Genomic DNA, 21306 nt, shown 5'->3' with positions numbered 1-21306 from the left:
GTGTTCAGAGGGAACCCATACTAAGATACATAAATTGCTAGTTAAGCCCTTACCCATAATCAGGTATTGTGGGGGTACTCAAAAATTGGAAAGGTATCGCATCCAAACCAAATATCAGTTTTTATTCAAAAATCACTATCTTCTCTTGGTCATATTCACCTTCAAAATTCATTTCATCAATTTCATCATCATCATTATTTCACCACACATGTTCCCATCTAGAGTAGTCATTTTTAATTTAGCACTAGCATCTAGATATGAGGGGTGCTAAGTATATTGCTTTGCTTCTAGGCTAACTTTGATACTCTTGTACTAATCTAACATTAACCTCATTGAATCATGAATCAAAAAGTACTTTGATAACCCAAAGCAATAAAACTGGCAAATAAAACTTGTAGTAAAACTTGGGATAGGCTGATGCTTCATAAGAAAGGATGAGAGTGCCTTGTCCTTGGTAGGACTTGCACTTGCAAGAATATTAGCTTGCAACCATAGAGCTTGCAGTAGTGTTAGCTTGCCTTGGTTGTTGATGTGGTCAAAGTTCTCTTCTTCTTCGGGGTAGAATCCTTCCTCTTCCTGGTATTCTCCGGTACTAGCGTCTATACACGAATACGAGGATACAATCACTCAATAGATCAAGAGATATACTAAGCACACACATAGATCACACAAATTATTCTAGGGGTAACACCTTGCCATCATGTTGGTTGGTATTGTTTTATTCTTAAGAAAAATAATTTCCTCTCATTATATATGTAATTGATAGTTCCCTTTTGTCCTTGAAGAATAATTTCCTCTCATTGAATCTTCTTAAGATTTAATTTCTCAAATACTCCTGCATGAGTTTAGATTGACCTAAGTCAACCCTTCATCCTCATTATTTGAGAAAATGATTTAAATGAGGTAGAGTACCTCATACCATTTAATAATGCCTATGATGATTTAATATCTCCAAGCACTTCATATGATGTCATTTGACCAGGGGTCCCACTTCATATGAATGCATTTGAGACAAGATTTAAATGAAGCATAATACTTCATAGGATTTACCTAATATTTTTGGACAATACTACTTTAATAAAATAGCCATATTGTCCATTATTTTAACTAGGGCATGATCATGCAAAGTGACCACACCATTTTATTGCATATTCAATTGGTGTAGGTCAAATGTGAGCTAGTAGAGTTGGAATTAACTTAATATCTATTTTATTTGATTTTTAATAATTATTTGAATAAGGAAAAGTCCCTGCCTTGTTATTTTTATCGAATTAATTTTACGACGAATCTGGTCATGAGACCAGTGGCATATTGTAGATATTTTTACTAGCTTTCCAACCATATAAAGTTTGCTAAATTTGGCCAAGCCAAACAAATTCTATTGAATTTCAAAGTGGCAGCAGTATTCAAAATCGTTTGGAATTAATTAAATCGAGTTTGAATTAAAAAGGCCGGCGGGAAAAACTACTGGGCCAGATTCAAACTGAACGGCCCAAGCCAGCCCAGTCACGGTCCAGGGACGCGCGGCGCGCTGACAATGGGTCCCGCGTGTCAGCGAGTGTTAAACGCCGAAGCGGTACCTTGATCGTGAGCCGTTGGATCAGAAGCAGATCGGGCGGCCGTGCGTCGTCGTTGCCGTCGGGGAGAAAGGGTTGCCGCCGCGGCGGAGGTAGGGGTCGGCGGCGAGCTGGGGCTCCGGAGAGGGTCGGCGATGATGCGAGGCGACGTTGTCGACGAAGGGGAGTCGCCTGGTACCGGTGGCGTCGCCGATGGTGCTCGTATTCGTCGGCGGCGATCTCAGCTCCGCCGCAGGCTCCGACGATCAATTGGGTGGCTCCGGTGAGCAATTGAGGGAGAGAGATGGTCGAGGAGGATCAGAAGAGAGTGGAGAAGACAATGGCGTGCTTGGATAGCTCGGGGAGGCGCTCCTTTTATAGATGGGCGAGGGTGCTGTGGTGCCGTGAAGGTGGCGACATGCGCGCGGCGGCTCCGGCGGTCTAGCGAGCTAGAGGTTGGCGGGGATCTGTTCAGCGTGTCCAGGTGAGGCGTTTGGAGGCGACCGCGTGGTCGGGCGGCGTCGGATTGGGTCGCGTTGCTTCCGTGCATGTCCGTGGCTGCGGCGGGATTCGCTCGTCGTTGCCGTCGGCGGCGGGCCAGGGTTCGTGTCGCGCGCGTGTCCGGCGTGTCTGCGGTGGCACGGCGATGCTCAGCGTGCTCGCAGGGGGTCCAGGGGTGGCGCAGAGCGTCGGGGCGACGGGTGGCCGTGGCGTGCCTGTGGGCGCGCCCACGCCGTGATCGGCATGGTCTGGGCGCCACGGGCGTGTCCGTGTCTGGCGCGTGGGGTGCTCTTCTACTGCAGTGGCAATGCTAGGTGAGCTCAGTAGGGTGTGGTGACCTCATTTGGCAAGGGGGCCAGGGCTGGGGATGAAGGAGAAGAGAGGGAGGGGGACATGGCCGGCATGGTGTGTGACATGGCCGGCATGGCCATGCACATGCTAGGTTTTAATTGTCCCCTTAGGGTTTCTGTGGGTGGTGAGGCAGAGAGGGGACAAGGGGACAGGATAGAGGGGTTTTGGGACTTAGGGTTGGGTGTAGGACACTATTTGAAATAGTGTCAAATAGTTCCCTATTTGAAATTTGTGAAATTTATCCAAATTTGATTAAATTCAAATGGTTGACCAATTTGAATTGTGTGTGTTTATTTGAGTTAGAAAAGACCAGAGATGATGAGAGGTGGTGGTGCCATTTTCCATTTCAAAGATTTGCAAAAAAATGCTAAGTGTGAGATTGTTCCTAATATTAAAAAGTTCTAACTTTGCATGAGCATAGCATTTGATCTAAAAATAATTTGGCATGGTGGTCTTTACAAAAAGTGTTCATCTTGATGTCCTCTTGGATGACATGCAAAGAGTTGAGAAATTTTATTTTAAAAATTTCGAAATGCAGGGACTCAAAGTAGTGATCAGACTAGAAATGGCAGATTTGGCCATAATCACATGTGCTCACATTTTGAGTTTGAAAAGCATTTGATTTGTGTTTCTTTGATCTCAAAAGTTGTAATAAGTGTTTATTATCATATCACAACTATTGGTGAAGACCAAAGTGGTCTAGGTCAAAGATTTATAAAAATGGCATAAACCATATGGGAGGGTTTTGTGAATTTCTCACCTTTATTCTTTTATTTTTCTTTTGCTTCATTTTGACATGAGTGAGATTGATTTGGTGTTAGATTGAGTTAGGTGAAAGGTTCAAACCATTTTGGGGTAATGGAAGTGGCTAGGTCCATATTTGATAATTTGGCTAAGTGCCACATATGCCTCTATGCATATGTTTGATTTCATTTTGTTTCTCACTTGAATGGGTTGGTAGGTGCTTGGTTGAGTGTGTTGAGGTATTTCCATTCATCTACTCAAGGTAGACAAGGCAAAGCTGATCATTTTCAAAAAGTAGCCATAGGCTTGCATATGCTTTTTTTCTTAAATAAGATCTTTTCTTTTTATTTTATTTTTCAAAGATTGATGACAAGAGGAAATGAGGTTTTAGGTTTAGTGGGGTTTACCACCTTTTAGCAAGGTAAGAAAAGGTAGGGTTCAAGGGTTACACATTAAGGCTATAGGCCCACCTATGTCTTTTTTTTCTTTATTTTAAGTTTCTCAAAATAGATCCAAAATATTTTTGAGAAGGTTTGGGTTTAGGGTTTTTCTTATTTGATTTCTTTCTCTGTTCATTTTTATTTAGTTTGTGATCTTCACTTGATCACTTTGAGGTTTTAGGGTTTATCACATAAGCATAAATACACTTATCATGGCAAAAACACAAGTAATAGGTATGAGTACTATGCATAGCACTCTATGTAGGAAAAGTTTTTGTTGGTTCTCATTTTTGGAAAAAGGAATTTCATTTTCTCGTTTGTTTTTAAAATTTGGGATGTTACAAACCCTTCCCCCTTAAACAAATCTCGTCCCGAGATTTTAAGAAAAGTTAGGTTCCTAAGAGAGATTGGGCGATATGATTTAACAGGAAGACATACTTGGCATGTTCTGAGGTGCTTCTTGAGCTTCGGTGGCAGTCAGGTTGTAGTAGCGGCCGTTGTGGTTCTGGTTCTTTCTTGCGGCGAAGCGGCGTTGGTTCTGAGCAGGTGCAGCGGTGTTGGCGGCAATCTTGGTGAGTCTCTTGGGGCACTCATTGGAGTAATGCCCAACCACTCCACACTCATAACAAGTGATGGTGGCCTTGTCCTTGTTGGCGACGGGGATGGCGTTGCTTCCAGTCCTAGGGCCAGTGTTGTTGTTGCTGTTGTTGTTGTTCCCGTTGTTGTTGGTGTTGGGGTTGTTGTTGCTGGTGGGATTGTTGTTGTTGTTGTTGTTGTTGTTGTTGTTGTTGTTGCCTCCGGGCTTCGGGGGTCCTCCCTGGTTATTGGTGTAGTTTGGGCGGTAAGTCTGGGCAGTGGGCTTGTTGTATTTTGGAGTAAATCCTCCGGATGAGTTGTTGCGGTACTTCCGGGTATTGCTGGACCCATGCTGGTTCATCATCCGGCGTTTGCGGTTCTCATTGGCTTGGTGAAGCTTCCCTTCCATCTGGATGGCTGAGTCCACCAGGGCTTCTAGATCAGCAAAGGGAATGTTGACCAATACGGTTTGCATCTCGTCGTGCAGTCCGTTTAGAAATCTTTCCTTCCTCTTCTCGTTGGTGTCGGTTTCATCCGGGCGTACCTTGACAGAGTGAGGAATCCGTCGCGGTATTCTACCACCGACATTCTCGCCTTGCTTGAGTTCGCGGAACTCGTCTCTCATCTTCTTGATCAGTCCTTGGGGCACGTGATACTTGCTAAACTTCAGCTTGAAGTCTTCCCAGGTCATCATTTGTCCCGCATTCATTGCGCGGGCACTCGTCCACCAGGCTCATGCAGGTCCTGACAGGTAGTGGGTGGCGAACAGTACTTTCTCGGCGGCTTCAACTCCTGCAACTTCCAAGTTGTTCTCCATTGTCTGGAGCTAGTCATCAGCGTCTAGTGGCTCTTCAGTCTTGCTGAAAATAGGTGGGTTGGTGTTCGAAAGTTCTTGAGCTTTGACCCTGGGTGGTCATAGTTTCCATGGCCGTTGTTGTTCTGAGCGATCTGCTGCAGTTCAGCAATGTTGGCTTGGCGTTCAGCTCTATCGGCTTCCCGGTCTGCCATCATCATCTCTAGCATCTGCATCATGGCGTCTTGGTTGGCGCTGCGGGTTGGTGGGGCCATCTGAAGATTGAGGTAGATGATAAGATAAGAGGGAATTTTCTATGGTTTGTTTGAGTTAAAGTTCAAACAGTTTCAAAGGTTCAAAACTTGAAAACTTGAGTAGTGTTGAAGGGGTAAAACCAACAACACTTTTTCATTCATACCAAACATCACACATTACAAATCTAACACACCGTTGGTTTGAAGAACCATTCATTCGCTCTACGATACAAGGGGATCCTGATACAACTCACACCTACTTAAGTGCTGGAGTGATACTACTCTTCTGGGTGGATTCTTCGTCTTCACAGGTGATGTGCTTGGCGAGAGGCGAGGGCGTGGTCCAAATCCATGCGGGTTTTGTACTGCCTAAAGTCCTGGTGTGCTACATAGGGGTTCATCTCCGTGTGCGGGGGTATGGTCATCGGTCTTCCCATGGAGTCATGTCTTGGGTAGTAGATGAAGCGAGTGTTTTTTATCTTGTTCTCATTTTGTCCGCACAGACGGGCAATGGCTTCTTGCATAGCACCGACTAGTCCTTCCTTCCAAGTGTTTCCCGTTACGTGAAAACCAGATGGTTTCCCATACCGGGGCTCCAATCTTTCTTCGTAGATCGAGTAGAAACTTCCCACCTAGGTGGTTCTCCGGAGTGGTTTTTGAGGGGTATTCCGAAGAACTCGGGATACGGGTGGCCTAGATATTCCACTAGTTGCTTCAAATCCTTTTCGAACCTCAGGCCGCCTCCGGGACCAAGCTGATAGAATTCCCATTGGTACTCCATCTGTGAGCAATTAGGATAAGTAAGTTAAAGAAGTAGTCAAGTGTGCAAAATTTTATGTAGGCTTGCAAAGAAAAGCAGAGCATAGATTTCTCATTTTTGAAAAAGATCTCAAAGATAAGGGTGAGAATAAGTTTTCACAATTATTCATTTCATTGGTTTTTGAAACTAAGTTTTGCCGACGTCCATTCTAACTAGGGTCTCCTAAGGTCAAACAATGGCTCTGATACCAACTTGTCAACACCCGGGTTTTAAGTCCAGGTGCCTGTTATGCCATACATCGCAATCCCGGGAATATTGTTGTTGCGAGACATAACAGTTGAATATCATAAGTCATCATTCATTACAAATCATAAAGTCTTACAACTTGGAATCACATGATCCATATTACACAAATAGTTGATCTAGTGATCAACGAACTGATCAACGAACAAACATAAGTTCATATCGGAAGCGTAAGATACAAGGACTCTATAGTCCACGAGCCAACGCTTGACGTCGGGAGTAGTCCTAGTTGTCGTAGACGTCCTGCTGTCCATCATCTTCATACTCGTCTGCGCCTCTTCATAGTCCGGCCATTTGAATAGCCGGGGACACAGCTCGTGAGTACTTTAAAGTAATCGCAAACTAATACTAGTGTAAGTACTATCAATTCTAGTAAAGGGGTACTAAGCTCTAGTTTCTTTTGCATAAAGCCAATTTTGAGTTCACAAGTATTGGAAAGAAAGACTCTTCATGTACTAACTACTCAAGTGGGAACATTAGTGTCATTCCCACAACTCAAGTTGTGTTTCAAAAACAAGTCACCAATTCACCATTCATTGCATCACTATTTTCAAAGAACCTGACACTGGTAACAGTATGGCCTTTCCAACCGTCCGTAACCGTGGACACGGCTATTCGAATAGGTTTACACTCTGCAGAGGTTGCACACTTGTGCCACAACATTTGATTTCATCCGTCGGGATAACCCCGAATCATCGTAACACAAGACGCGGATCATCAACCATAACCTTTCATTTACAAATCCTAGTATGAGCACCTCTCCCCATGAGCTTGGCCTCCCAGTGAAGACCAACTGTCAACCTGGGAACTGCACAGGGCTTGGCCGTAAAATTCACCTCAATTCACATCATTTCTCAACAACGGAGGCAGCCTCAAGCATAACCCCTATGACGTGTGTTCAGAGGGAACCCATACTAAGATACATAAATTGCTAGTTAAGCCCTTACCCATAATCAGTGTATTGTGGGGGTACTCAAAAATTGGAAAGGTATCGCATCCAAACCAAATATCAGCTTTTATTCAAAAATCACTATCTTCTCTTGGTCATATTCACCTTCAAAATTCATTTCATCAATTTCATCATCATCATTATTTCACCACACATGTTCCCATCTAGAGTAGTCATTTTTAATTTAGCACTAGCATCTAGATATGAGGGGTGCTAAGTATATTGCTTTGCTTCTAGGCTAACTTTGATACTCTTGTACTAATCTAACATTAACCTCATTGAATCATGAATCAAAAAGTACTTTGATAACCCAAAGCAATAAAACTGGCAAATAAAACTTGTAGTAAAACTTGGGATAGGCTGATGCTTCATAAGAAAGGATGAGAGTGCCTTGTCCTTGGTAGGACTTGCACTTGCAAGAATATTAGCTTGCAACCATAGAGCTTGCAGTAGTGTTAGCTTGCCTTGGTTGTTGATGTGGTCAAAGTTCTCTTCTTCTTCGGGGTAGAATCCTTCCTCTTCCTGGTATTCTCCAGTACTAGCGTCTATACACGAATACGAGGATACAATCACTCAATAGATCAAGAGATATACTAAGCACACACATAGATCACACAAATTATTCTAGGGGTAACACCTTGCCATCATGTTGGTTGGTATTGTTTTATTCTTAAGAAAAATAATTTCCTCTCATTATATATGTAAATGATAGTTCCCTTTTGTCCTTGAAGAATAATTTCCTCTCATTTAATCTTCTTAAGATTTAATTTCTCAAATACTCCTGCATGAGTTTAGATTGACCTAAGTCAACCCTTCATCCTCATTATTTGAGAAAATGATTTAAATGAGGTAGAGTACCTCATACCATTTAATAATGCCTATGATGATTTAATATCTCCAAGCACTTCATATGATGTCATTTGACCAGGGGTCCCACTTCATATGAATGCATTTGAGACAAGATTTAAATGAAGCATAATACTTCATAGGATTTACCTAATATTTTTGGACAATACTACTTTAATAAAATAGCCATATTGTCCATTATTTTAACTAGGGCATGATCATGCAAAGTGACCACACCATTTTATTGCATATTCAATTGGTGTAAGTCAAATGTGAGCTAGTAGAGTTGGAATTAACTTAATATCTATTTTATTTGATTTTTAATAATTATTTGAATAAGGAAAAGTCCCTGCCTTGTTATTTTTATCGAATTAATTTTACGACGAATCTGGTCATGAGACCAGTGGCATATTGTAGATATTTTTACTAGCTTTCCAACCATATAAAGTTTGCTAAATTTGGCCAAGCCAAACAAATTCTATTGAATTTCAAAGTGGCAGCAGTATTCAAAATCGTTTGGAATTAATTAAATCGAGTTTGAATTAAAAAGGCCGGCGGGAAAAACTACTGGGCCAGATTCAAACTGAACGGCCCAAGCCAGCCCAGTCACGGTCCAGGGACGCGCGGCGCGCTGACAACGGGTCCCGCGTGTCAGCGAGTGTTAAACGCCGAAGCGGTACCTTGATCGTGAGCCGTTGGATCAGAAGCAGATCGGGCGGCCGTGCGTCGTCGTTGCCGTCGGGGAGAAAGGGTTGCTGCCGCGGCGGAGGTAGGGGGTCGGCGGCGAGCTGGGGCTCCGGAGAGGGTCGGCGATGATGCGAGGCGACGTTGTCGACGAAGGGGAGTCGCCTGGTACCGGTGGCGTCGCCGATGGTGCTCGTATTCGTCGGCGGCGATCTCAGCTCCGCCGCAGGCTCCGGCGATCAATTGGGCGGCTCCGGTGAGCAATTGAGGGAGAGAGATGGTCGAGGAGGATCAGAAGAGAGTGGAGAAGACAACGGCGTGCTTGGATAGCTCGGGGAGGCGCTCCTTTTATAGATGGGCGAGGGTGCTGTGGTGCCGTGAAGGTGGCGACATGCGCGCGGCGGCTCCGGCGGTCTAGCGAGCTAGAGGTTGGCGGGGATCTGTTCAGCCGTGTCCGGGTGAGGCGTTTGGAGGCGACCGCGTGGTCGGGCGGCGTCGGATTGGGTCGCGTTGCTTCCGTGCATGTCCGTGGCTGCGGCGGGATTCGCTCGTCGTTGCCGCCGGCGGCGGGCCGGTGGTTCGTGTCGCGCGCGTGTCCGGCGTGTCCGCGGTGGCACGGCGATGCTCGGCGTGTTCGCAGGGGGTCCGGGGGTGGCGCAGAGCGTCGGGCGACGGGTGGCCGTGGCGTGCTCGTGGGCGCGCCCACGCCGTGATCGGCATGGTCTGGGCGCCACGGGCGTGTCCGTGTCTGGCGCGTGGGGTGCTCTTCTACTGCAGTGGCAATGCTAGGCGAGCTCAGTAGGGTGTGGTGACCTCATTTGGCAAGGGGGCCAGGGCTGGGGATGAAGGAGAAGAGAGGGAGGGGGACATGGCCGGCATGGTGTGTGACATGGCCGGCATGGCCATGCACATGCTAGGTTTTAATTGTCCCCTTAGGGTTTCTGTGGGTGGTGAGGCAGAGAGGGGACAAGGGGACAGGATAGAGGGGTTTTGGGACTTAGGGTTGGGTGTAGGACACTATTTGAAATAGTGTCAAATAGTTCCCTATTTGAAATTTGTGAAATTTATCCAAATTTGATTAAATTCAAATGGTTGACCAATTTGAATTGTGTGTGTTTATTTGAGTCAGAAAAGACCAGAGATGATGAGAGGTGGTGGTGCCATTTTCCATTTCAAAGATTTGCAAAAAAATGCTAAGTGTGAGATTGTTCCTAATATTAAAAAGTTCTAACTTTGCATGAGCATAGCATTTGATCTAAAAATAATTTGGCATGGTGGTCTTTACAAAAAGTGTTCATCTTGATGTCCTCTTGGATGACATGCAAAGAGTTGAGAAATTTTATTTTAAAAATTTCGAAATGCAGGGGCTCAAAGTAGTGATCAGACTAGAAATGGCAGATTTGGCCATAATCACATGTGCTCACATTTTGAGTTTGAAAAGCATTTGATTTGTGTTTCTTTGACCTCAAAAGTTGTAATAAGTGTTTATTATCATATCACAACTATTGGTGAAGACCAAAGTGGTCTAGGTCAAAGATTTATAAAAATGGCATAAACCATATGGGAGGGTTTTGTGAATTTCTCACCTTTATTCTTTTATTTTTCTTTTGCTTCATTTTGACATGAGTGAGATTGATTTGGTGTTAGATTGAGTTAGGTGAAAGGTTCAAACCATTTTGGGGTAATGGAAGTGGCTAGGTCCATATTTGATAATTTGGCTAAGTGCCACATATGCCTCTATGCATATGTTTGATTTCATTTTGTTTCTCACTTGAATGGGTTGGTAGGTGCTTGGTTGAGTGTGTTGAGGTATTTCCATTCATCTACTCAAGGTAGACAAGGCAAAGCTGATCATTTTCAAAAAGTAGCCATAGGCTTGCATATGCTTTTTTCTTAAATAAGATCTTTTCTTTTTATTTTATTTTTCAAAGATTGATGACAAGAGGAAATGAGGTTTTAGGTTTAGTGGGGTTTACCACCTTTTAGCAAGGTAAGAAAAGGTAGGGTTCAAGGGTTACACATTAAGGCTATAGGCCCACCTATGTCTTTTTTTTCTTTATTTTAAGTTTCTCAAAATAGATCCAAAATATTTTTGAGAAGGTTTGGGTTTAGGGTTTTTCTTATTTGATTTCTTTCTCTCGTTCATTTTTATTTAGTTTGTGATCTTCACTTGATCACTTTGAGGTTTTAGGGTTTATCACATAAGCATAAATACACTTATCATGGCAAAAACACAAGTAATAGGTATGAGTACTATGCATAGCACTCTATGTAGGAAAAGTTTTTGTTGGTTCTCATTTTTGGAAAAAGGAATTTCATTTTCTGTTTGTTTTTAAAATTTGGGATGTTACATTAGGTTTGTGTGTTTTTCCTGGGAATACTTGTGACGGAGTTTCGGTTTGTGATATCAGGTTTTTGCCCCATAGTGGATGTTATCCACAGTGGGTTTTCTGATACTGCGCCAACTCGCTTCCTTTCTCCTACCCCCTTTTCTTAGTTGTATTGTAATTCGAACTTGGTTTTTGGACAGGATTTTGTGTGATAACAATTAATAGAAACAATAACAATTAATAGAAACAATTTTGCGAAATAGTCATGAATGTAGTACAAAACTATCCAAATGTTACCCACAAAAACCATTCACCCTTTTTCTCGCTTGAGATAGATAAGCATCACCTTATCTGGTGATGTCTAGGCACGTAGTACTAACTAAGGACAAAAGGGTATCTTTTGCCACATTGCCACCATCAATCTCACGACCGGAAATCGAGTTTCGGAACATGGCAAAGATTTTGCCGTGTGTCTGCACACGACATAGGTCTCGCAACACAAATTGACGCAGAAACTGACCTTTGGCGTGTGTATCTTCTCCGAAACACGACAAAGTCTTTGCCGTGCTAAATCCCATTCACCCTTTTTCTGCTTGAGATAGATAAGCATCACCTTATCTGGTGATGTGTAGGCACGTAGTACTAACTAAAGACAAATGTGATATCTTTCCGTCACGTTGCCACCACCCATGTGAATCTAGCACGTATTCACTTACATTGTGTACACATTAAGTAACCTACGACTTGATGGCCTATATATTCAGATTAAGCCGATGAGTTCAACATCTTCAATCGGACGAGTTGGTCCTCGGTTTCATTACCAGGTTAGTGTGGGACTTCTCATTATTTAATTTGATTACCAGATTCTTCAAAGTGCTCTCGTTTGACTATTGTTATAATTTATTTTGATTTAGGAGTTAATCAAGCAAAGATGAGTTCCGACATGTGCAGCCCTGTCCAAGGGAGCACCGCCACTGGTGGCAACAAGACATCGTGGCCAGAGGTGGTGGGGATGTCCGTGGAGGAGGCGACGAAGGTGATTTTGAAGGACAAGCCTGAGGCGCAGATCGTCGTGGTGCCGGCGGGGTCACCGGTCACCTTGGACTACCGCATCGATCGTGTACGCCTCTTCGTTGACACTATTGCCGAGGTCCCCAGGGTCGGCTAGCTTTGCGAGTTCACCAGCTGGCATATATATATGCAGCTTGCTCTCTTCTTGGATTTACCAAGTTTGAGATAGTGCTAGATCATACAATAAGAAGCTGATGTTCTGTTCATGCAGCTTGCTCTCTTCTTGGATTTACCAAGATTGAGATAGCTAGATCATATAATAAGAAGCTGCTGTTATATTTGATACGTCCCCGACGTATCCATAATTTCTGTCGTTCCATGCTTGTTTTATGACAATACTTACATGTTTTGCTTGCACTTTATGATGTTTTTATGCGTTTTCCGGAACTAACCTATTAACAAGATGCCACAGATGCCGGTCCTCGTTTTCGCCGTTTTTGGTTCCGTAAAGGCTGTTCGGGCAATATTCTCGAATTCGACGAAACGAAGACCAAACCTCCTATTTTTCCCGGAAGGCTCCGAACACCGAAGAAGAGTCGGAGAGGGGCCGGAGGGCCACCACACCATAGGGCGGCGCGGCCTGGCTCGGGCCCGCGCGGCCCGTGGTGGGGAGCCCCCAGTGCCCCCCCGCGCCGCCTCTTCGCCTATAAAATCCCTTTCGACCTAAAAACACCGTACCACTTGACGAAACTCCGTAAAGACTCCGTGGGCGCCGCCACCATCGCGAAACTCCAACTCGGGGGACGAAGTCTCGTCCCGGCACCCTCGCCGGGACGGGGAAGTGCCCCGAAGCCATCTCCATCAACGCCATCGCCTCCATCATGCTCCGTGAGTAGTTCCCCCATGGACTACGGGTTCTAGCCGTAGCTAGTTGGTATTCTCTCCCCCATGTACTTCAATACAATGATCTCATGAGCTGCCTTACATGATTGAGATTCATCTGATGTAATCGGTGTTGTGTTTGTCGGGATCCGATGGATTGTTACGTTATGATTGTCTATCTACAAAGTTTATGAAGTTATTGTTGCTGCAATCTTGTTGTGTTTAATGCTTGTCACTAGGGCCCGAGTGGCATGATCTTAGATTTGAGCTCTATACTTATTGCTTAGATTGTATCTACAAGTTGTATGCACATGTCACCGTCCGGAACCAATGGCCCCGAAGTGACGTAAATCGGGACAACCGGAGGGGATGGTAGTGATGTGAGGATCACATGTTTTCACGGAGTGTTAATGCTTTGCTCCGGTGCTCTATTAAAAGGAGTACCTTAATATCCAAGTAGTTTCCCTAGAGGCCCTGGCCGCCACCGGCTGGTAGGACAAAAGATGTTGTACAAGTTTCTCATTGCGAGCACGTATGACTATATATGGGAAACATGCCTACATGATTAATAGACTTGATATTCTGTCTTAATGCTATTTCAATCCTATCAATTGCCCGACTGTAATTTGTTCACCCAACACTTGTTATTGGAGAGTTGCCACTAGTGTAGATAGCTGGGAACCCCGGTCCATCTTTCATCATCATATACTCGTTCTACATGTCAACTATTTTCTGGTACCATTGCTCTCATATTACTACTACTGCTGCTGTGTTACTGTTACTATTGCTCTCATATCACTGCTACTTTCACATCACCCCTGTTGCTAGTGCTTTTCCAGGTGCAGCTGAATTGACAACTCAGTTGTTAAGGCTTATAAGTATTCTTTACCTCCCCTTGTGTCGAATCAATAAATTGGGTAATACTTCTCGCGAAGACTGTTGCGATCCCCTATACTTGTGGGTCATCAAGACTATTTTCTGGCGCCGTTGACGGGGAGGCATAGCTCTACTCATAAGTTCACCTGGGGAGTACACTCTACCTCTCTCTCTATTTTATTTTATTTTGTTTTGCTTAGTTTACTTCTGTCTGGTTTATTTGTGCTTAGTTTATTTCTGTCTAGTATTAGTTTGCGTAGTTTACTTTTTCTTAGTTTATTTTTGTCTTGTTTTATTTGTCTCATATACCCAAAAATCCATAAAAATTTGAAAAACCAAAAAATTAAAAACTGTTGTTATGGGAGAACCTACAACCTACTTGGAGCTTATAGAATGTTATAATAATTATAGAGAATCAAGAACTGGTAAAATAATGAGTGCTATGATAGAGAAATTAAATACAATGGCTAGAATCTTGCTTAGACGCCATGATATAAACTCGTTGCTCTCAACAGGATACTAAACATCTTAAATTTCAATGTGGCTTTAGTGAGGAATTTTGTATTAATAACTATAACCGGAATTGCTATATTCATTTTGGGTTCGAAGAGGTAGAACAATTTGTCTTATTTATGGGAGCCTCCGAGATAGAATCCTTCATGGTTGAGAATTATGAAACTTGTGCTATTTGTAAAGACCTTAAAGATTATGTCTCTACTATCCTTAATTCATGCATAGAATGCTACAATAGGAATCCTTATATCCTTGATTATAAAGAGAGACACATTAATGCACAAGAATGCACTCACAATTTGCAGGAACCGGTGGAAGAAGAAATTGATGAACCTGAAAGCTCATTGGATGAAAAAGAAGAGGAGAGCGATGAACAAAAGGAGGAAGAATGGATTAGCTACCCATGCCAACCTTCTAATGAGAGTAACTCTTTATCTCTTACACTATTTGATTGTCCTCCATGCTTACCGAAAGAGGTTGAATGTTATGTTCCTGTGGATTCTCTTGAAATATTTCCTATGAGTAATACTTGTGAGAATGATTATGCTACTGTTATTTATGATAATCCATGCTACTTTGATAAATCTTATGATAATGCTTTGTTTGTGCCTGATGTCGAAATGCATGGTACTAAAGAATTTTGCTTGGCAAATGTTTATGATAAAGCTCTAGATGATGGTCCTATGTTACTTGATAATATTAATTGTACTACTAATGAAAATGGTATTGGAGATTTCTTGACTTATTCTATGAGTCCCATATCTATTGAGATTGATCACCTACCTTGTTATATTATTAATAAAAGTAAGTTTGAAAGTTTTAATTCCACTATTCTTGAACTTGATAAAAATTATGTGTTTGGAAATCATGAAAAGTATGCTGCATGTGATAGTTATATTGTTGAGTTTATTCATGAAGCTACTGAAAATTATTATGAGAGAGGAAAATATGGTAGTAGAAATTTGCATGGTACTAAAACACCTCTCTATATGCTTAAAATTTTGAAGTTACACTTGTTTTATCTTCCTATGCTTGTTACTTTGCTTTTCATGAACTTGTTTATTTACAAGATTCCTTTACATAGGAAGCATGTTAGACTTAAATGTGTTTTGGATTTGCTTTTTGATGCTCTCTTTTACCTCTACTCTTGTTTCTTGCGAGTGCATCATTAAAACTGCTGAGCCCATCTTAACGGCTATAAAGAAAGAACTTCTTGGGAGATAACCCATGTGTTATTTTGATACAGTAATTTGTTTTATATTTGTGTCTTGGAAGTTGTTTACTACTGTAGCAACCTCTCCTTATCTTAGTTTTGTGTTTTGTTGTGCCAAGTGAAGCCTCTAATCGAAGGTTGATACTAGATTTGGATTTCTGCGCAGAAACAGATTTCTATCTGTCACGAATCTGGACTGTTTTCTCTGTAGGTAACTCAGAAAATTAAGCCAATTTACGTGCGTGTTCCTCAGATATGTACGCAACTTTCGTTAGTTTTGAGTTTTCTGATTTGAGCAACGGAAGTACCATTTTAAAATTCGTGTTTACTGGCTGTTCTGTTTTGGCAGATTCTGTCTCTGTTTTTTGCATTGTCTCTTGTGGACTTTATGTGAGGCTTTCTAGACGTGGAGAGCTGTAGCTAATGTTTTATTGAGTTCTTGCAATGTGCCACTACAGGACCAAGGTGGATTCAATTTTTTTTTTGAGTACTAACCCCTCTAATGAAGTTTATGAGAAGTTTGGTGTGAAGGAAGTTTTCAAGGGTCAAGAGAGGAGGATGATATATGATCAAGAAGAGTGAAAAGTCTAAGCTTGGGGATGCCCCCGTGGTTCATCCCTGCATATTTCAAGGAGACTCAAGCGTCTAAGCTTGGGGATGCCCAAGGCATCCCCTTCTTCATCAACTTATCAAGTTTCTTCTATTGAAACTATATTTTTATTCGGTCACATCTTGTGTGCTTTACTTGGAGCGTCTGTGTGTTTTTATTTTTGTTTGTGTTTGAATAAAGATGGATCCTACCAATCCTTGTTTGGGAGAGAGACACGCTCCGCTTTTTCATATGAACACTTGTTCTTCGTTTTACTTTTAATGTTCAATGATAAAAGTTGGAAGCTACAATACTTATTGGTATTTGGTTGAAAACAGATAATGCGTCATCATGTCTTGGATAATCTGACACTTGGCAATTGTTTTGAGCTCTCAAGTAGATCATGATTAAGTTTTTTTTCATGTAGTCTAAGCCTATTAGTGGAGAGCTACTGTAGAGCTTGTTGAAATTGGTTTGCATAATTGATCTCTCTTAAGGTCTAGATATTTTCTGGTAAAAGTGTTTGAGCAACAAGGAAGACAGTGTAGAGTATTATAATGCTTGCGATATGTTCTTATGTAAGTTTTGCTGTACCGGTTCATACTTGTGTTTGCTTCAAACAACCTTGCTAGCCTAAGCCTTGTATCGAGAGGGAATACTTCTCGTGCATCCAAAACCTTGAGCCAAAACCTATGCCATCTGTGTCCACCATACCTACCTACTATGTGGTATTTTCTCGCCATTCCAAAGTAAATTGCTTGAGTGCTACCTTTAAACAATTCAAAATTTATTACCTCTGATTTGTGTCAATGTTTTATAGCTCATGAGGAAATATGTGGTGTTTATCTTTCAATCTTGTTGGGCAACTTTCACCAATGGACTAGTGGCTTCATCCGCTTATCCAATAATTTTGCAAAAAGAGCTGGCAATGGGATTCCCAGTCCCAAATTAATTAACAAAAATAGACACTCCTCCATGGTATGTGATTGTTGGACGGCACCCGAAGGATTCGGTTAGCCATGGCTTGAGAAAGAAAAGGTGGGGAGGAGTGTCATCATAATAAAACTAAAATAAAAAGGCACTCCTTCATGGTATGAGATTGTTGGCAGGCACCCGAGGATTCGGTTAGCCATGGTTTGTGAAAGAAAGATTGGAAGGAGTGCCACCCAAAAATAAAAATAATTCATGGGAGCCGCTCTTGAAGGTTTGTCTAGCAAGGGGGTTAGAGTGCCCACTACCATTCGTTGACAACAACAAACACCTCTCAAAATTTTACTTTTATGCTCTCTTTATGTTCTCAAAACCAAAGCTCTAGCACAAATATAGCAATCGATGCTTTCCTCTTTGAAGGGCCATTCTTTTACTTTATGTTGAGTCAGTTTACCTACTTCCTTCCATCTTAGAAGCAAACACTTGTGTCAACTGTGCATTGATTCTTACATACTTGCTTATTTGCATTCATCATATTACTTTGTGTTGACAATTATCCATGAGATATGCATGTTACAAGTTGAAAGCAACCGCTGAAACTTATATCTTCCCTGTGTTGCTTCGATGCCTTTACTTTGAACTTATTGCTTTATGAGTTAACTCTTGTGCAAAACTTTTGATACTTGTCCTGAAAGTACTCTTCATGAAAAGTTTTGCTATATGTTATCTATTTGTTAGCAACTATAGATCATTGCCTTGAGTCACTTCATTCATTTCATATGCTTTGTAATAGTATGATCAAGGTTATGTAAGTAGCATGTCACTACAGAAATTATTCTTTTTATCGTTTACCCGCTCGGGACGAGCGAGAACTAAGCTTGGGGATGCTGATACGTCCCCGACGTATCCATAATTTATGTCGTTTCATGCTTGTTTTATGACAATACTTACATGTTTTGCTTGCACTTTATGATGTTTTTATGCGTTTTCCGGAACTAACCTATTAACAAGATGCCACGAGTGCGGTTCTCGTTTTCTGCTGTTTTTGGTTCCGAAAAGGCTGTTCGGGCAATATTCTCGAATTCGACGAAACGAAGACCAAACCTCCTATTTTTCCCGGAAGGCTCCGAACACCGAAGGAGAGTCGGAGAGGGGCCGGAGGGCCACCACACCATAGGGCGGCGCGGCCCGGCCCGGGCCCGCGCCGGCTCGTGGTGGGGAGCCCCGAGTCCCCCCTGCGCCGCCTCTTCGCCTATAAAATCCCTTTCGACCTAAAAACACCGTACCACTTGACGAAACTCCAGAAAGACTCCAGGGGCGCCGCCACCATCGCGAAACTCCAATTCGGGGGACAGAAGTCTCTGTCCCGGCACCCTGCCGGGACGGGGAAGTGCCCCCGGAAGCCATCTCCATCAACGCCATCGCCTCCATCATGCTCCGTGAGTAGTTCCCCCATGGACTACGGGTTCTAGCCTGTAGCTAGTTGGTATTCTCTCCCCCATGTACTTCAATACAATGATCTCATGAGCTGCCTTACATGATTGAGATTCATCCGATGTAATCGGTGTTGTGTTTGTCGGGATCCGATGGATTGTTACGTTATGATTGTCTATCTACAAAGTTTATGAAGTTATTGTTGTTGCAATCTTGTTGTGTTTAATGCTTGTCACTAGGGCCCGAGTGGCATGATCTTAGATTTGAGCTCTATACTTATTGCTTAGATTGTATCTACAAGTTGTATGCACATGTCACTGTCCGGAACCAATGGCCCCGAAGTGACAGAAATCGGGACAACCGGAGGGGGTGGTAGTGATGTGAGGATCACATGTTTTCACGGAGTGTTAATGCTTTGCTCCGGTGCTCTATTAAAAGAAGTACCTTAATATCCAGTAGTTTCCCTAGAGGCCCGGCTGCCACCGGCTGGTAGGACAAAAGATGTTGTACAAGTTTCTCATTGCGAGCACGTATGACTATATATGGGAAACATGCCTACATGATTAATAGACTTGATATTCTGTCTTAATGCTATTTCAATCCTATCAATTGCCCGACTGTAATTTGTTCACCCAACACTTGTTATTGGAGAGTTGCCACTAGTGTAGATAGCTGGGAACCCCGGTCCATCTTTCATCATCATATACTCGTTCTACATGTCAACTATTTTCTCGGTACCATTGCTCTCATATTACTACTACTCGTTGTCGTGTTACTGTTACTATTGCTCTCATATCATCGCTACTTTCACATCACCCCTGTTGCTAGTGCTTTTCCAGTGCAGCTGAATTGACAACTCGGTTGTTAAGGCTTATAAGTATTCTTTACCTCCCCTTGTGTCGAATCAATAAATTGGGTAATACTTCCCTCGAAGACTGTTGCGATCCCCTATACTTGTGGGTCATCAATATTCAAGAGAAAGTTCTAAGCGAGCTTGTGTGCAACTACATCGTCCCTTAATTTTTGGACAGGATTTTGTGCGATAACAATTAATAGCGAAAATTCTACGAAACAGTCATATGTTATCCACAAAAACAAGAGGGAATTCATTGTGTGGGGAATTCGGGGAATGTCTATTGGTGCTCGTTGTGTGCCAAATTCGTTTTGGCAAGCTATGGCCTGGTTTCATTCGTTCATCCCTCGCATGGAACGTTTCTATGTGGTTCTTATTGCTGCTGCTTGTTGGGCGATTTGGTCTGTTAGGAATAAAGTTACTTTCGAGAAACATATTTTCAGATCACCTAGTGAGATCATCTTCTACACTATTTCGATGTTATTGTACTGGGCAGGTCTTAAAAAGGAGGTGGACAAGGAGCAGCTGACTGGAGGCGCTAAAAAGTTGATGCACTCCGCGACGATCGCCTTCTCTCCTCCATCCGCTGCTTCTGGCAACAGGCAGATGCTGCTAATCAACGCCCCCTGAAGCTGTTTTGGTCTGTTGAAGCCCCTGGAGTATCCCAAAACTAGTGATGGCTTTTGTGTCTGTTAGTCTCCTGTTGTCTTTGGGACCTGTTAAATCTTCCTTAGGTTTGTGTGTTTTTCCTGGGAATACTTGTGACGGAGTTTCGGTTTGTGATATCAGGTTTTTGCCCCATAGTGGATGTTATCCACAGTGGGTTTTCTGATACTGCGCCAACTCGCTTCCTTTCTCCTACCCCCTTTTCTTAGTTGTATTGTAATTCGAACTTGGTTTTTGGACAGGATTTTGTGTGATAACAATTAATAGAAACAATAACAATTAATAGAAACAATTTTCCAAAATAGTCATGAATGTAGTACAAAACTATCCAAATGTTACCCACAAAAACCATTCACCCTTTTTACGCTTGAGATAGATAAGCATCACCTTATCCGGTGATGTCTAGGCACGTAGTACTAACTAAGGACAAAAGGGTATCTTTTGCCACATTGCCACCATCAATCTCACGACCGGAAATCGAGTTTCGGAACATGGCAAAGATTTTGCCGTGTGTCTGCACACGACATAGGTCTCGCAACACAAATTGACGCAGAAACTGACCTTTGGCGTGTGTATGTTCTCCGAAACACGACAAAGTCTTTGCCGTGCTAAAACCCATTCACCCTTTTTCTACTTGAGATAGATAAGCATCACCTTATCTGGTGATGTGTAGGCACGTAGTACTAACTAAAGACAAATGTGATATCTTTCCGTCACGTTGCCACCACCCATGTGAATCTAGCACGTATTCACTTACATTGTGTACACATTAAGTAACCTACGGCTTGATGGCCCGTATATTCAGATTAAGCCGATGAGTTCAACATCTTCAATCGGACGAGTTAGTCCTCGGTTTCATTACCAGAGTTAGTGTGGGACTTCTCATTATTTAATTTGATTACCAGATTCTTCAAAGTGCTCTCGTTTGACTATTTTTATAATTTATTTTGATTTAGGAGTTAATCGGCAAAGATGAGTTCCGACATGTGCAGCCCTGTCCAAGGGAGCACTGCCACCGGTGGCAACAAGACTTCATGGCCGGAGTTGGTGGGGAAGTCCGTGGAAGAGGCCACGAAGGCGATTTTGAAGGACAAGCCTGAGGCGCAGATCGTCGTGGTGCCGGCGGGGTCACCGGTCACCTTGGACTACCGCATCGATCGTGTACGCCTCTTCGTTGACACTGTTGCCGAGGTCCCCAGGGTCGGCTAGCTTTGCGAGTTCACCAGCTGGCGTATATATATGCAGCTTGCTC

General features: G+C 42.8%; 2 protein-coding genes across 2 annotated transcripts; both read left to right on the top strand.

Moving 5' to 3' along the window:
- Window positions 1–12018: 12018 nt before the first annotated feature.
- On the top strand, window positions 12019–12255 carry LOC124646473 (subtilisin-chymotrypsin inhibitor WSCI-like). Its single transcript, XM_047186576.1, has one exon. The coding sequence runs from the start codon at window positions 12019–12021 to the stop codon at window positions 12253–12255; it is 237 nt and encodes a 78-aa protein (XP_047042532.1).
- An 8771-nt stretch (window positions 12256–21026) lies between these two features.
- LOC124646480 (subtilisin-chymotrypsin inhibitor WSCI-like) lies at window positions 21027–21263 on the top strand. Its single transcript, XM_047186586.1, has one exon. The coding sequence runs from the start codon at window positions 21027–21029 to the stop codon at window positions 21261–21263; it is 237 nt and encodes a 78-aa protein (XP_047042542.1).
- The last annotated feature ends 43 nt before the right edge of the window (window positions 21264–21306 follow it).

Source organism: Lolium rigidum, chromosome 4, assembly GCF_022539505.1.
Source record: "Lolium rigidum isolate FL_2022 chromosome 4, APGP_CSIRO_Lrig_0.1, whole genome shotgun sequence".
NCBI classification, from domain to species: Eukaryota; Viridiplantae; Streptophyta; class Magnoliopsida; order Poales; family Poaceae; genus Lolium; species Lolium rigidum.
Note: the sequence above shows the minus strand (reverse complement) of the source record. Positions and strands in the feature narration are given on the sequence as shown.

Bases quoted from the DNA above. Each gene is read 5' to 3' on its own strand.
- LOC124646473 (XM_047186576.1), top strand. From the start codon at position 12,019: ATGAGTTCCGACATGTGCAGCCCTGTCCAAGGGAGCACCGCCACTGGT.
- LOC124646480 (XM_047186586.1), top strand. From the start codon at position 21,027: ATGAGTTCCGACATGTGCAGCCCTGTCCAAGGGAGCACTGCCACCGGT.